Source organism: Harmonia axyridis, chromosome 4 (assembly GCF_914767665.1).
Source record: "Harmonia axyridis chromosome 4, icHarAxyr1.1, whole genome shotgun sequence".
Taxonomy (NCBI): domain Eukaryota; kingdom Metazoa; phylum Arthropoda; class Insecta; order Coleoptera; family Coccinellidae; genus Harmonia; species Harmonia axyridis.
This window is the reverse complement of record NC_059504.1, coordinates 14,269,142-14,286,475: the sequence shown is the minus strand read 5'-3', so window position 1 is coordinate 14,286,475 and position 17,334 is coordinate 14,269,142. Positions and strand designations below refer to the sequence as shown.

General features: G+C 32.2%; 1 protein-coding gene across 50 annotated transcripts in view; it reads left to right on the top strand.

Moving 5' to 3' along the window:
* Nucleotides 1-5,862: 5,862 nt before the first annotated feature.
* The window catches only part of LOC123678263 (antichymotrypsin-2-like), a 35,339-nt gene continuing 23,867 nt past the window's right edge, over nt 5,863-17,334 (top strand). For 29 of the 50 annotated variants that reach the window (XM_045615211.1, XM_045615189.1, XM_045615190.1 and 26 more), the window contains exons 1-3: nt 10,992-11,055; nt 11,391-12,283; nt 12,444-12,585. In XM_045615211.1, coding sequence (XP_045471167.1) covers nt 11,007-11,055; nt 11,391-12,283; nt 12,444-12,585 — 1,084 coding nt within the window. In that variant the 5' untranslated portion in view covers nt 10,992-11,006. Of the gene's footprint in view, nt 5,963-8,634; nt 8,706-10,953; nt 11,056-11,165; nt 11,297-11,390; nt 12,284-12,443; nt 12,586-13,448; nt 14,846-15,042; nt 16,512-17,334 lie in introns of those variants that run through there. The other 21 variants (XM_045615203.1, XM_045615204.1, XM_045615202.1 and 18 more) reach the window with 10 other exon arrangements.

The window sequence follows — 17,334 nt, the reverse complement described above, 5'->3', positions numbered from 1 at the left end:
TATCTGGTTAATGTATCAGCAAAATGCCATCAACATAACCATTGTCAGACAGAAGGTCTCCACGCTATTACGTAGGAATCATAATCGAAAGTAACCCAAGTAGAATGCATGTCATCGAGGGAGAATAGCGATATACCGGTTTCACCCTTATTAGGGATCATCAGTACCGCATAACTCTACCCAAGATGAACAAACGAAATAGCAGGCACCTTATTGAACGCTGGCAGACGCTAGTCAGTATGAATGCCAGCGTTCAATAAGGTGCCTGCTATTTCGTTTGTTTGTCATCTTGGGTAGAGTTATCCGGTACTTATAATCCCTAATAAGGGTGAAATCGGTATATCGCTATTCTCCCTCGATGACATGCATTCTCCTTGGGTTACTTTCGATTATGATTCCTACGTAATAGCGAGACCTTCTGTCTAACAATGGTTATGTTGATGGCATTTTGCTGATACATTAACCAGATAAATAATTAATATCGTATGATATTATTACACTATTGGAAATTGGACTTCTTTTTCTTTTCATCATTCATTTCCAAATATCAGCCGTTTTATAAACTTCCAGTGGTGCACCAAAAAAATTTCTGGAGGAAAGAAGCGGAAACTGTTACAGAAAAACCTGTACATTTGCATTCAAAATTAGCATATGTTTAATATGATGAAAATTTTGTGAGAGGAGCTATGAGAAAAAACTTGAAAAAAAATAAAACTTTAACACCCTTCATTTTTTTTCTTACATAATCTGAGGAATCTGTCATTTTCGTTTGTACCTTCAATTCAATGTATACACGCAAAATTTGAAATTGAATTCAATGTTTCATAACAACACCCAAAACCTATCCTTCATAATTTTTGTTCAATATTGTTCTTGAATTTTCTTTAGTTCTCGTCACGCATTCATTCATACATCAATTGCACCCTTGGAGATCACACAACTGTATTAAGATATGAAGATGGTCTCCAAGCGATTGGCGCATGATAGACGAGCTCCCAAAAGTTTCTGACTATTTGCAGAATCTCAGATTTCTATGGTTCTGATGAAGCTATTCATACAAAATTTTCCACTCAGGTTGAAATGGTCCTCCTATTTATACACGTGCACAAGTTGACGAGATATTACTAAGAATTTGTTACCTGACTAGAATTATAGAATCCTCGAAAGTTTATCTGCATATTTTTCACGATTCTTATGAACTATAATTCCATAAGTTGAAGATTTAGATGATGTATACATTTGTGGATGTTTCCTGAGTCGAAACTCAAAACAACGAGAATATGCTATTGATAATTCACCAATTTATAAAACGGATAAATGAAATGAAACAAAAATATCAAGTGCATTTGTAATGTGGCATCCTGTTCTGTTCAGGATCGGTTTCAGACAGCATTCACTCTTTTCCTAGAATTAAAGGGTTTTCAAATTGGAATTATACAATTCAGAATGGCTATTACGGCAACAATGCGTATTATTTTTTAACATATCTAATGTTATTTGTGTTCAGTAAGTTATGTCATTTGATCATAGAAAGATAAACGTTTCAACAACGTTTAGAAATTGTTGAATTGTTTTATCAAAATCAGTGCTCATTTGTAAATACTGAGAGAAATTTAAAAAGAATCCATGGAAAACATTATTCATTTGATCGACTCATTATTTGTCATCAGATTTTTCTTCAATACGAATAGTGAGTTGATTATCTAAATAATGTCGTCCATGAATTCTTCTCAAAGAACCCCGCACGTTTAGTATGGGAAATGGCTTTCCGTGAATTTGGCTGAATTTTTGATATGTTGTAGTTCTTGATGAACTGATCAGAAAAGTCCTTAGCCACAAAGCTCAAAAATGGACAGTTTTAGAGATATGGAGCTTTGAAAATGGATTTTTTGCAATTTTCGGGGTTTTTGCTCATCAATCGGGGAGCTCTCATTTCTGGTTGGGATGGAATTTGGATGTTCGGCGGCCAGAACCCGACTGAGAAATGATCTTCCTTGGTTATATTAGGCACCGCCATCGATAATTTTTTATACACTGCTCCACATTGGCTATGAAATAAGATACAAAATCCAAGTTCTTCCATACATCTTTTCATGCCACAAGATGACGCCAGAATAATTCACATGACCGAGAAACGACATATTGTGAGATTTTTTCAAGAGAGACCATAATAACTGAATCCTCATATATCTGATGTCCAATAATATCAAATATGTTAGCCGAAATGTTCATAACCAGGCATCGCGAGCTGTAATGGGGGAAAATGGGAAAATCATAATCATATATCCTCAGGGATAACAATTGTGATCACTATTGATTTCATTTACATATGATATGTGATTTGTTTCTCACAAATCTCGATAATCTGACAATGGGGTGCCAAGACATTTTCCTCAGAATGTCTCGAAATTGATGATAGCATCTCACAGACAAACGAATCCGTGAAAATGTCTGCAGTTTTGATGCAATATAGTACTATCTGGGTAGAATATAGAAGTCCAAGTGTTGGAAGCTAACTTTGAATGGAACTTCCGATATTAACCCACGAATTCTTGAAAATAATTTTTTTTTTCTATGAACTTTTTGAAGAGTAATCTCAAATGAGCAATGATTTTTATAAAACAATTTAGCAATTTCTGAACGTTGTGAAAGGTTGTTTCCTTCCATAATTCACTACCAACTATTTTTTCTGAATTCGCCATTAACATTGTTTCCTTCGGTTATCTGAAACCATTTTGTTGATTGCTGTGGTAGATTGCTTTAAAGGAATATGAGGGGTGGAAATCCCTTGTCGTAGGACCATCAAATAATCTTTCAGAAAATGTCAATGGCTGTTCTCTCTCATAATTACACTAATATTTATTGTATTTTGACATTTTTAATCACACTCTGAGAGTAGAAATCTTCACTCTTCTATTATTAAGGTTGGATCATTTCTTGAACTGAAAATCCTATTAAATCAGTGAAATAGATTACTTTTATTTTTGATTTATTTCGCAATGAGTTCAGATATTTTGTGATAACAATCTAGCTCGTGATGTTTTGAATCACAGAGATGATTAGTCTGCATACGTCTGTGGAGCGGATCACAGAATATTCCAGCCTGTTTCTTCGTGGTCTTTAGTAAGAATTTACAGTGTTGTCAAACCAAAAAAAAATACTCGGATCTACTGAAAAAAAGTTTTTTCAATTTTTATCGAATATGGAATTTTCCGGAATATGCCTGGAAGCTCATGGTGTACGGTCCTGCCATCCTTGCTCCTCTGCGCCCTTCCAGTGCGGACTGCGTTCCGCCTAGCCGTCTGTTGTCTACCAAGTAAATGGTAATATTGCCCCATTTTAGAGCAAATAAAATGATATTTATTTCAATTTTGCATCGTCTATATATTTCTAGACGTATGATGAAAAGATCGGCTCTCTCTCCCCGTCTGCCGACAATTAATTCTTGCGAAAACAGAAACGGAAAAATTGAGAACGTATTCGAGACAAGTCGTTAACATAAATTTTAGGCTGCAGAAAATTGGTTTTCGGGTTTTTCCCATCTTATCGCATGACTTGCAAACTATTGTTGTTTAGTCGGATTGCGTTTCTGATGAAATGGAAAAAATTTATGGCTCTCGAAGTTTATAGATCAGATGGAATGGGGAAGATAGATGAAAAGGAGAAAATGGATCGAGATTTCAGAGGAATGAGTCTTCATTTCAAACCCATATATCTAGCAGCGTGCAGAAATTCAACGCAACGTTTGATAATCTTATGCAATACCTAAACTCAAAAAATCAATTATCTTTTTATGACATTCAACATTGATTTTCAGACTACGACGTAGAAACCTCTGAAGACAGCTCTGAAGGCTGTAGTAAGCCAATCGTCAAGTGAAGAAGTGAAGAACCGACAAGACTACGGCTGAAAAACCTGAAATGTTCCAATTACAGCCAAGATAACCCTTCAGCAATCTCTTCATGAATATCCAGCATCTCCAGATCTCTGGTTTCATTCAGAATATTTAGATCCTAATCAAATTTCAAAGACCTTTGTGAAACGACTATACTAAACCAGCTGGCGGCTAGTAGGTACCTGTTACTTTTAAGCAATTATTATTCTTCATGCCAATATAGTTTTTGAATGTGATGGTTTTCATCGTAATACGTCACTCAATAAGTTTTGGGCCTGGCGCACAGATAGCAATGCCAGTACAACTTCTGTTCTCATTAAGACCTCAGAGTAATACACATAGAGGAAGAGGGAGCATATGTTATTTTTGTTAAGCAAATTTTGTCCCCAACATGACCTATCAAATTTGACATGGAGCGCACGGAAATGAAAACATATCAGTGATACGATTTTTCACTCAATTCGTGAGTTTCTGCACAAAGAACGCACTTCTTATGTTTATATCAATATATCAGAAATTCATAAAACAAACTTCAAGCGCGCCAAATGACATGAAACAACCGATGACATTAAGAGAGCAAAAGTTGCCAAACTTTGGATTTCAGCAGGAAGATACAGAAAATAATAAATATTCTGCTTATTATAAATTCTACAATTAGGAAAGATATCGGATTCCAGATATTCAAATTTGCATATTCAATCGGAAATCACTCAAATAAATACATACATTTCATTCAATATAATATACATTCATAATGATATAGTAAAATTGTGGATTTTAAAATATATCACAATCCGACAACATAATCTAACCACGTTGGAGACATATAAAAATTGCGTATATTTCCTCTATCTATGATTATTACTGTATAGTTAAGTCCAAGCTTCAATTGATGCTTTCCAATGTTGGTTCATTAAGTTAAATCTATAACAAGATATTCTAGGTGGAGTGACCCTACATTTATTGATGTTTGAAAAATGGATAAAAGCGAGTTTCGTGTATTGATGAAACACTGTTTTTTTATGGGAAAAATATTGTGCATGCACAGCAATAGCTTTGCTTTCTTCAGACTCTGCTCCATCAACAACAACCATTAGAGTTTTATATCATCATCTAAAACAGAACAAGAATAAAGACATTGTGAAGAAATTCTTGTTCGAAATATTTCAGTATCTTCTGAATTGGATCAGAAGTAATATTCTTAATATCCTTTCAACCCTTCATCCCTGTAAGGTATTATTTCTGAAGCATCATCTTCAACATCGAAGAGCACAACAGAAAACATTAGAAGGTAGGAACTTTCAAACAACTGTTTCTTGGTCTATTTAATTCTTATTTCAAATCATCATAATTTTGATTTCGTGAACACGATTATTCTCAGTGTTGTGCGCATTGTTCGAAATTTATATGTTTTACTAGCACCATCTATGCGTTAACAATGTGATCAATGGAGCGTTCGGATGAGTTTTCTTCGCAGAGGACAAGTAAACGAAAACTTGAAACCTAGATGGAAGCATCGACATAACAAACGGAATTTGAAAAATTATAATATAATAATTGTAATTGCTTCCTCAATGAATCAATTTATTCAATTTAAATAACAAACAACAACTACAATTCACTCTTTATTACTTTGTAGACATATACTGTTTTATGTTCTCAATTATTTTATTTCGAATGTACCTATATCATCAACTCAATAACTTGGAAAACTCATATATTAAGCTCATCCAAATTGACAAATTTTGAATATTAATTTTCAGCTGCCAGTTAGATACTCTCAGTACGATGATCCAAATCAAGTCAACATAATCGCATATAGAAATTAATATCATTGCACTTATTAATAGCATTATTAGCATTACACTTATATTAATTTTTCTCCGATAAAGGGTGGAGATAAAACGGTTTTATCCTGTGTACCTACATTTTTCCAATAATGAATATCTAATCGTAGTGTTTTAGTTATCAGGTTCATCAGTTATCGATCATTTTAGTTCCATGCAATATATTAAGCTGTGTAGGTATAGTCGAAATTGTTGGACTTTTGGAGGTACATATTTATTGGTAAGAAAGTATTCTGATTCTGATTATTACTCGGTGATATCATGCTATTTTCAGAATATAAATACCTATGTATATGCAATTTTTGCGTAGAAAGATTTTCCAAAACATTCTTTATCGTTTGAACTTGGAGTTGTAAAATCCGGAATATGATTGCATTATATATCTACTTGTATCAAACAAAACAGGAATTTTAAAATAATTCATGGAATGTCATTTCTATCGAGTAAATAATTGATTGAAAATTGAATCAACAATTGAATTCCTCTATAGAACATTTCTGTCCTAAAATCGACACATCCTTGAACTCGCTATATTTCATTATGAACATCTTTTCATTAAACTTCCGCTTATTTCTTGAAAACTACTTTGATAATGGAACAAACTATTTATCGAATCGACACCTCGATCAACAAATAAAATCAGTAACTTGAAATTATCGAGAAAACACAAATAGTTAATTTCAAGGCAATTAATTTGGAATATTTCGATTTTCAAGGAATAGTTTATTGTTGAAATCGATTAGACAATGTTTGATTGAATGAAATATTGAACGAAATCAAGACTGAAACTTAAAATAATATAACATGTAATATCAAGAGAAATACATCCAATTCCAATAATTTGAAAAACATATAGGATATAGGTACATAAAATCTCACACTCCAAAATATTCCCTTTATTTGTTGACATAGTAAGATGTATTTAAACATTCATAAAAAACACTGTTATGTATATTCAATCAATATTACGTAAATCAATTTGAATATTTACAAGGCCAACTCCATGTCTACATTAAGAATAGGTACCAAACATTATCAATCAACTACTGAAGAGAAAACATCTTTTGAAGCTTTTAAGAATAATTGTATTGTTCATTAACTAATGAATATAGCCCGAAGCAATCGAATGAAATCATAAATCATTTTTTTAAAATAAGGAAAGAACTGACGTGAAGTCAGGAGCTTTTGAGCGTTCATTTTATAAGCCAATTACGCCTTTGGAGGATCCAGAAATATATTCATATATCTGGTTTCCAAAGGCAGCGAATATATGATCGAGGGCTCAAAAAAACCTAACTTCACCTCAATGCTGTCCACATTTTTTTCGATTTTCTGCTTGAATTTTCTATGAAAAATATCAACACGAAATTTTGCACGAAGCTTGGAATTATTGCAATATGTAACAATATAATCACATTCTTATTCTAATGAACAGGGTTAGAACTGTTTCGAGGGACACTACTGACTACAGGGATATCGAAAACGGTTAGAAATACTGGGTGGCTTAAATTACAAAAAAAAGTTGCGTTATTTAGGGATGAGTGTGTTGGTGTAATCAGATCCAAAATATCTCCAATGGTTCCCGAGATATCTCGAAAAAACTCAAAATCGAGATTTTCATTTTTTTTGTATAACTCATTCGTTTTTGGAAATAACTTCACGAAATTCGGTTTGTATTCATTATCCAATATAGAGAATCTAATGGTATCTTCAGATTTTGTCTGTTTTCCATTGTATCAGAGACGCGATAGTATTTTTTTTTCTCCTCATGGGGTGATAAAGAAAAATATTACGAATATATACAGGGTGTATATGCAAGCAAAATCTCAACACAAACGAATCCATCGTCACAGAAATATTGTTTTTTGTCCAATAATCTTCTTTAAATTGCTATAGTTTTGATGAATTTTTATATGTATATAGTTTTGATTTATTTATCAACATTATTTTTATTATATAAGTACTTGCGGATTTGCCACAGAATTAGAGAAATTGATATTCTACATCCAAATGCATATTTTCATCTCAATCGAATATGCATTTTTGCAATTATCAGGAAAACAAAATTTCGAACGACAATATTTACAGAACCCCTGGTCGGTATTTGCTCATTAACGAACTCAATCGCGGCATTCGAAACCAGAACCTACCTCAAAAATTTTTCGAGTTTCCAGGTCATTCCGTTGCACAGATTCGTTATCACTGAGGCAAACCTTAGCGTTTGAGACTATTTCCGTCTCAAAATTCGAAAATTACAAATATTGCGACGATATGTTCTGTGAACGAGCGCTCAAAAAGAAGAAATAATAAAGCAAAGAAGTTTTTTTCATACTGTTGAGTTATACGAAAAAATAAGAAAACATAACGTGAAATATTGAGTTCTTTTTTCATCCAAAATCAGAACTTCATCCTATTCCTTCCAAAACGCAAAATAGATATAAGTATTTACGACTGAAGAAATAATTTTTTGTTGAAGTTTCCAAGTTCTATGTCGAAATTATCAAAAGACGTCAATCTTGGAGTTCTTCATAGAAAACGATTTTCCATATTTCCAGACAGCTTATCATCGAATTAAAGATAAATCAAAATAACATCATTATATATTTATCATGAATAACAATAATTTCCAACTACTCTTCATACAAACAGTGGCGTACCATTCGCAGAAAAACTACAATTCCCCAATCCCAATTTCCACGATCTAGGCTACATTTTAACAATATCTATCTCATAAAAATTAATAGTTCAATGAAATTCTGAGAACATTTTCCAACCAAAACCGCTAAATTGATGCTAGCTTTTGTTTTATGACAACTGATCTTTTCGAGTCGCGCCAGTGTGTTCGTGTAATTAGTGGCAAAAGAATGAACGATCATTGCATAAAAGTCTCAGTTTTTCAGATCAAACACTCAGTTGGTGTTTTGGTCTGTGGCTAAGAACATCGAGCAAAATGGGCACGAAAAGTAAGTCGATTTTTGGAATTGTTTTTGTCACATATTGTTCGAATCCACGACCTTGTCGTGATTGGTCGGTTTCTTTATACTGATAATGTGGTTTTCCCGTACATTCTGCATTCGGGTATTCCCGGATTTGAAAAACCGGTTGTTCATTTTCTTTTAGAATATCGTTAGAATTGATATTTTTCGAACTTTGTCATATTATCGGTTCAACTACGCAAAGGTTTCAATATTTTGGGAACTGATTATAGACCTCAAAATTTCATATATTATTCATGGGTCCGCAAACGAGCCATTTTGGATATAACGAGCGTTCATTTGAATTCGTGGTCAAGAGTGCTATGGAAAAATTAGAATGGATTTTCTGTGGTTACAAGTAGCGCTTAGCTTGCACCATATCATTATCTGGTAATTTTTCTATTCCACTTGAAACTGTCATATTTAGAACTCAGATTTTCGAATCTGTGAAAGAAGTATTAAATAATAAATAATAAAAAATGGTTTTCTCCAACGTGCAAAAGGCATTCAAGATCGAATCTTACTTCGAATCTGGGAACTATATGGTACAAGCTAAGCGTCACTTGTTATCACAGAAAATCTACTCTAATTGCTCCACAGCACTCTTGACAACGAAATTAAATGAACGCACGTTACAATAAACGATTTTCAAATTAACTAATAACAAGCACAACCGAATACGATATTCGATTTATTTTAATCTTTCAAATATCTTGTGCACTGACATTACAATTAAAATGTTTTTCAGTCTGTTCATTAAAAAAAAATCACGAATTTCAAATATTTGGTTTTTATATGTCATTAACGTACTTTTATTGAGTATTTTGCATCCGATTGAAGTTGTATACTTTCTTTCAATTTGTTGTTAAGAAAAAGTTATTATTTCTGAATATGGATAGGACGAGAAGGCCCAGTGCCATAGCCCGCTAGATATCCCAACTGCTCATCTGCTTTTATGAAACTTTTTAATTATTTGGAGGTTCAGAAGTAGCTCCAAAAGTATTGAAACTTTGTTTTTCAAGAACCAGTATATAGTGAATATCATGCTGTGGGATTCGAACCCAGGATAATTATTTTTGAAATCCGAATAGAATTTTTTAAGATTGATAACCTCGCAACGATCAATGATAGGTCTTTGCTCTAAAAATAATGGAAAAACACTGATGTTAAGCCAGGAGCTTTCGAGCATTGTTCATTCAATCACCAATTGCGCCGCTGTAGACATATACCTATACCTATACAGTCATGTGTTTTTTTTTGACGAATAAATTAACGCTAATTTCACCCTGGGAGACCGCATAACTGTGTATCGGTTTGAATGTGGTCTTCAATGGCACAATTGGTCATTGAATGAACGAGCTCTCAAAATCTCCTGACTTCATGTCAATATTTCCCTTGTTTTTTTAGCCAATCATAAAAACCAAAAATTTTTCCATTGAAAAAAAAAAGGATTATTGAAAAGCTTAAGATTGGTATCGACATATATCTTACACTCACCGAAAGGAATGTCGAATACATGTCGAATACATTTTTTAATAAAATACCTAAAGAACTACAAGCTATTGATAGATTTCACATTTTTAAATCCAAATTGAATAGGTTGCTTATAGATATGGAACCCTATACTGTTCAAGAATTCCTTCAACATGAGATCTAAACGTTCATTGATTCTTTTGTTAATGTTGTAATATTCTAGTGAAATAGAATTTTCTTTTGTTTTTGTCCTGTTCTCTATACATATTTGATGTGTTTTTGACCTGTTCTCTATACATATTTGATGTGTTTTTGAGAATAAACTATTATTATTATATAGAAATCTCAAATTGTGAAGTGAACAAATTCTGGGGTTTATTCTTTAGTGTACAGAGAAGCAGACAAAAATTAGAAAAATAAAGAAATGTCAGGGTTTATATTTATTTTTTTTTTGCGTTCGTTAAATTTATCGTGGCGATACTATTAAATCAGTTGCGATTTGAAAGTTTTGAATTAAGAAAAAAAAATTAAGTATTATAAAATAAAGATGTAAATTTCTTAGTCCAAGTAATTTTCTTCAGAAATATTCACAGCTGTTGATTCAAGTCTTCATTTTGTTCTGACATTGATAAAACCTGATTTCTTGTATGTGTAGTTCGTTGCACCAAGTAGGTTCTTTGTCTTTTAGTTCGAGAGTAAACTGGTTAACCTCGAATCTGTCAAACGAAGAGCACAAAGACAATATTAGTAAATCAATCAAATATTTTTTATATTCCTCAGGATCCTATCATGAAGATATGAATAAGACAAATATATATGTTTGAAAATACAAAGTTTTCAGAATCTTTTATTTATTCACCAAGAGGTATTCATGCATGTATAAGCTTGGTAAAAAAAAATTTAATTCTGACGTTTATTTTTGGAGCAATAAAATAGGAATTCAAATATGTGGGCGGATTCTTGATTGTTTTTTTTGGGAGTAGGAATAAGGAGTGCCTATAGATTCGCAACGCAGGCAGCAAATAAAATTCAAGGTTAAAGGTTCATACCAGCTCAATCTCATCATTAATACTTTTCTAAAGATAAATCACGACTTAGATACTTATGTTAGTAATTTCAAAAGAAATTTTAATTGTTTGAAATTGAATGAAACAACTTATCAGATTTTGAGTATACTATATTCTGATATTGTTTTTGCAGTAGTGTTCACACTTCTCTCAGCCTTAGTAGCTATCACGATGGGGGATAATTCAGAACTTCAAGTCCTTCAGTCCAATGGGCAATTCACAAACAAACTCTATAAGATATTATCAGAAAAGGAAGGAAATGTGTTCTTTTCGCCAATAAGTGCACATACTGTATTATCTATGTCATACCTTGGTGCAGAAGGTACCACAAAAGAAGCTTATGTAAAAAGTCTAGCATTACCGGACAAAGAATCCACAGCCAACGGTTACCAGCAAATCTCAAGTAAATTGAACAACGCACCCAATATAACCCTCTACATGGCCAACAAAGTTTACGTTGCCAATGTTGCAAAACTAAAGGAAAGTTTCTCTAAAGCTGTTGTCGAAAAATTCAACTCCGAAGTGCAAACTGTTAATTTTGGTGCCAATGTAGAAGCAGCCAAAACTATAAACAGCTGGGTTGAACAAAAAACTGTGAACAAAATAAAAAATCTCATTTCTCCTGATGATTTGGATGCTCTCACCCGACTTGTACTAGTGAATGCTATCTATTTCAAGGGATCATGGCACAGGAAATTCCAGAAGAGTGACACCAGAACCGAACCTTTCTATTTGAACGAAAAAGATACAATTGACGTACAAATGATGCATATTGAAAAGTCTTTCAGATTCAAGCATGATGATAACCTGAAAGCTAAGGTTCTCGAGATGCCTTATTCTAACCAAGAATTCAGCATGGTGATCATTTTGCCCGATGAAAGGGATGGCATTAAAGATTTAGAAGCTAAATTGGAGAAGGTTGACTTGACAAAGATCACTGAGGATATGTACCCCTCTGACGTTAATGTAGCTTTACCCAAGTTCAAGATTGAAACAACTGTGAATTTGAATGAGGCTCTCGACAAGGTGAGTACATTTCGATCATTTTTGTGTTGTCAATGTTCATTCATTTGGCATTATCGGTTTGAAAATAGACTGAGTAATCCCCAATATTATTTTATGGGAACTCGCACTCTTATTTGATACAGTTCAAAACTATATCTGAATAAATAAATTTGTCTTACAGATTGGACTTGGTGAAATCTTCTCGAATGGAGCTAACTTCAGTGAAATACTCGAGGGAAATGAACCCTTAGCAGTAAGCAAAGTTATTCAAAAAGCCTTCATTGAAGTCAATGAAGAAGGTGCTGAAGCAGCTGCAGCTACTGGTGAGTCTTTTATACATCTATAAAAAAATTCTTCTATTGAGCTTTTTCCTTTCTAGAAAGATCATAAAATCTATTTTTACAATTAGAAAAAAGAGATTTGATGTTGTTTTCTAGTTAGAGAATTACTGGGTTGTTTGCTTGTTGTTACATTCGCTTTTATTTAGCTTTGCATGTTCTTTTTTGTAGTTGGAATTGTTTATCATATCATTGATTTTTGTAATTCCTGATTTTTTTTTTGTGGTAACCTTAGTGCTCTAGATTTTTAACACATAGCTTCATAAATATTCAGACAGTAAGTATATAATTATTTCACTGTACTTTTTCTTTTTTCAATTCGATAACTCTTAAATCAATTTGATATAATAGCACCGAATGAAGCTCCTTTTTGAGATAATCTATTATAACATTATTGTAAACACCTTATCAAAATTGTTTACTGCCAAAGGGTTATAAAATTATGTTTCAAATATTTTGAAGGATAACCTGATACCCCTCATGACCTTTTTATTGAGAAAAAAATTGATTCAATATTCTATTGATATTATATTGAATCTATAGATAGAATGCATCTTCAAAATCATTCAAAAAATATTTACCTCTACATGAAATAGGAACAGCCTTCTGGGCTGTCTTACCAGGATGTTGTAAAATATACTACACCAAAATAATTGTTACAAAAATCAGTTTCATAAACTAACTTATGAGTTAAAAAAAATTCTACCTTTTTAGGAGGTACATGAGTTGATTCCGAGCAAAAGCGTTTACAAAATATTGGCCAAATCTTTATTCACCTTAATGTTTATTTTTGAATATTATTTGTCTTCGTTTCGTAACAACAAAAATAACCAAAAAAAATTCTTTAGGCATGGTACTCAGAAAAAGAAGAGCAGTGTATAAAGAATCTATGTTGTGTGATCATCCATTCATACATCTTCTCTGTGTGAAAAATGTTGACGGTTCTAATAGCGTCTTTTTCGCTGGAAAATTCGCTTTGCCACCTCGTCAAATCCATGACGAACTCTAGAGAACCAGGATCGATTTGCATTTCAGAAACTTGCTTTTTACTGCATAGTGAAATAAGCTAAACGAGAAATGTTTGCTAAATTCAAATTTGTTTTGAATTCTGTCATGTTCTATTAGATTGCCTTTGTTCTATGCGTTGATATTTTTCTGTGCTTCATTAAGAAAAAGTCGACAAAATCAATCATGAATTACTCTCGTATCTGTGATCGAACGTACATAGATATGGATGAAATAGGAACATCAAGAAAAAACGGTTGAGGATCTCTCTTTTTTCCTTTTTCGATCTTAGTATTATGAGTAGAGTTAAGTTACTTCTTCATCGACTCACTATATTGAACTTGGACAGAAAATAAAAGAATATTTTTTCATCCAAAGAGAGTTCAATTTCAATCTTTTTTTGTTGAGTCAGCATGACAAATTTGTAACTGTTTTTTTTATAGAAACCAATAAAATAATTAAGACAAAACGCTTACGAATTATGAAAAAGTTCGAGTTGTATACATTGAAAAAAGCTGATTACATTTATTTTCGATCAAAAATCAATTAGATAATTAATCAGAATAAAAAATATTCCTTTTTTTTGTCTGCATGACATGCTGCCTGATAATGCCGCAAACTAAAAGTTAACCGAATTTCTACATTCCTCGGTCTCTAATTTTTGAAACTTTTTAACTGTTTTTATTCAGTGCCAACTCAAGTAACAGAAAAACTTTTCTTCAGGCATGAGAATCATAAAGAAAAAAGCAGGACCTACGCATAAAAAATCTATGGTTTGTGACCATCCATTTGCACATCTTCTCTGTGTGAAAAATGTTGACGGTTCAAGTAGCGTACTTTTCGCTGGAAAATTCGCTTTGCCACCTCCTCAAATCCAGGACGAACCCTAAACAACCAGGATTTAATTATTATTGCTTTTATATGCATGTTAGAATTAGTTTGATGACGGATGTTCATCAAATTCAAATGAATACTTGGAAATCTGTCATTTTCAATTAGATTTCTTTCTCATATGATGATGTTCTATGCTTCATTGTGAAAAGTGAAGGAAACTATTCGTGAATTCCGCTTATATTTGTGTTCGAAGGAACATGGAGATACGATAGAGGCATAAAAACGATTAATGTTTTTTTTCCTTTTCAATCTTGGCACCATGAATGCATCTAGGTTATCAGCTAACTGTATTGGTTCAAAAATATTGTCAAATAAATCTTAAAAATATATTTTTCAATCAGAGAAAGGATTTCTTTCACTTCGATCCTTTTTGTTGATTTAGCATGAGAAGTTTGTCGATTACTATAGATACCTATACAAAAATGGAGACTATAACACTAACTTAATATTAACCGAATCTTTACATGCCGCAGTGTGTAATATTTGAGCTTTTTTAAGTTTTCATTGAGTTTCAACAAAAATAACCGACGAAATTTTCTCCAGGCAAGAGAATAATAAAGAAAAGAAAAGGAGTGTATGTGCATAAAGAAAATATGGTGTGCGACCATCCATTTGCACATCTTATCTGTGTGAAAAATGTTGATGGTTCAAATAGCGTACTTTTCGCCGGAAAATTTGCTCTTCCACCTCTTCAAATCCAGGACGAACCCTAAACCACTAGGATTGATTTGCCTTTCAGAAAATTGTGAAATTAAATGAAATGGAGATATATTCAAATAATATGTTTGGCAGTCTGTTATTGTCGATTAGGTTGCTTTTGTTATATGCGTTGATGATTTGCTATGCTTCATTTTGAAGAAATGGATAAAAGTTTTCGTAAATTACGCTTATTTTAGTGAACGAACGTACATAGATATGGGAAAAATCAACAAAAAATGATTTGTCTTTTTCTTTTTTCATTTTAATTTTACTACTATTATTTTAGTCGAGTTACTTCTTCATCAATTGAGCCAGGTTTGAAAATAAGAGATCTTCAAAAAAACAATTACCTCTAAATACCTAAATATTTTTATTGACGGACTGGCTATATTTTTTTATACAAAGCTTTTCAATCTTTTTTTGTTGATTCCACATGATGAAAAGTTTGTTGATGAATTATTATTATAAATATCTATATAACAATGAAGTCAACGCTTACGAACAGAGAAAAAGCTCAAGGTGTATCCATTGAAAAATTCTATTGAAAATTTAAACATATTACCGAATTAAATGAAAGAGTATGGTACATTTGATATCTTAAACTCTAAATTATGGAAAATTTTTATTATTGGACAACAATGATCTTCAAAATCGCAGTTTTCGACCAAACTATTACGCCAAAATATTTTTCTTTAGATTATTATAAATAGATGATTGTGATGTACCTATCTTTCATCCGTCGATGATTCAAAACTTTTGACCGCATTGACCTGTTGCTTTATCAGCATCCAAAAAACATTTCGAATAAATACAGACTATACTGACTCTTCAATAAAATTCCGTGTTAGAAGTTCCAAAATTGAATTATCTGTTTTCTTTTTGCCAACTAGCAAATTGCACTTGTTATTGCCAAGCTGCTTTCAATGTATACAACTCGATATTGCCGAAAATATCAATTAATTATTCATATTTGTCAGGTATGATGATTATGGCTAGATGTCTAATATTACCAAGGGAGCCAGAAGATTTCATTGTCGATCATCCCTTCATTATACAAATTGCAAAAAGTGGCAAGAACGAAACACTCAAAAACATTCTGTTCATGGGTAAAATAACGGAAATTTAAAAGGCATAGATGAATGCTTTTAATGCCGTTTTTATGCAACACTAGTCCCTGTTATTCATTGTTAGTGTTTCTTGTTCGTAAACATTTATTATATCCCATTTATTCATCATTTTAATATCATGTACTTCAGGTTATGTAATAATTATTTATAAAGGAACAAATAAACCCGTTGTTTCGATAAAAAATATGATTGATAAGACTATCGTTTCTTTAGGAATAATTAGTGGTTATCATTTCAGTTTTATTGATTTTAACGTAATTTAAATTACCCAAATTAATTCAGATATGCAAGTCCCTCTTTATTTAAATTTGAATGGAATTTTATTATTTCAATTGAAGAATTAATGGAAAATTTGAAAGGGACGAGAGACATGATAATTTCTCAATACTAGAGGACTAGAGTTGCAGAGAAACGCATTTCGATTTATTTTCGTCAGGCAACTCAAGATACACGGTATGCGTATTACGGAAAATAGACATAGAACATATCGCGCATGTTCAAAGGACGGTCTTGAATATGAATATACGTGTATTTTAAGTGAATAAGTATTTCAATGTATTCTGTCGTAACATTTAAATATGCAACAATGAGTCTTTGAAATAATTGAGTTCATAGCTCTTTGGAAAACTATAAAATGGCTATTTGAATAGGATTTGGCACAAAATACGTCGTTTTGCTATACTTACTGCATTGATCATTCGGACTGAAGTTTCCGATCTATTAATTTAGAAGGCTCAAAATCATATATTCAAATTTGAAGAAATTCATTTCCCGGATTTTTGTACTATGATTTGACTATTATTCCATCACAAAATCGCAACCTTCATATTAATATGATCAATTTTTTTCGTGCGATATATTTTGTGATATAAATAGAAGTAATAAACCATATAGTGAACAATCGCGATCTCCTGAATAAAATATTTAACCTTTTATATTTACAGAATGATAAACCGGATTTTTGCTTTGAGTATCAATTTATTGTTCTCAATCCCAAGGACATTACTGT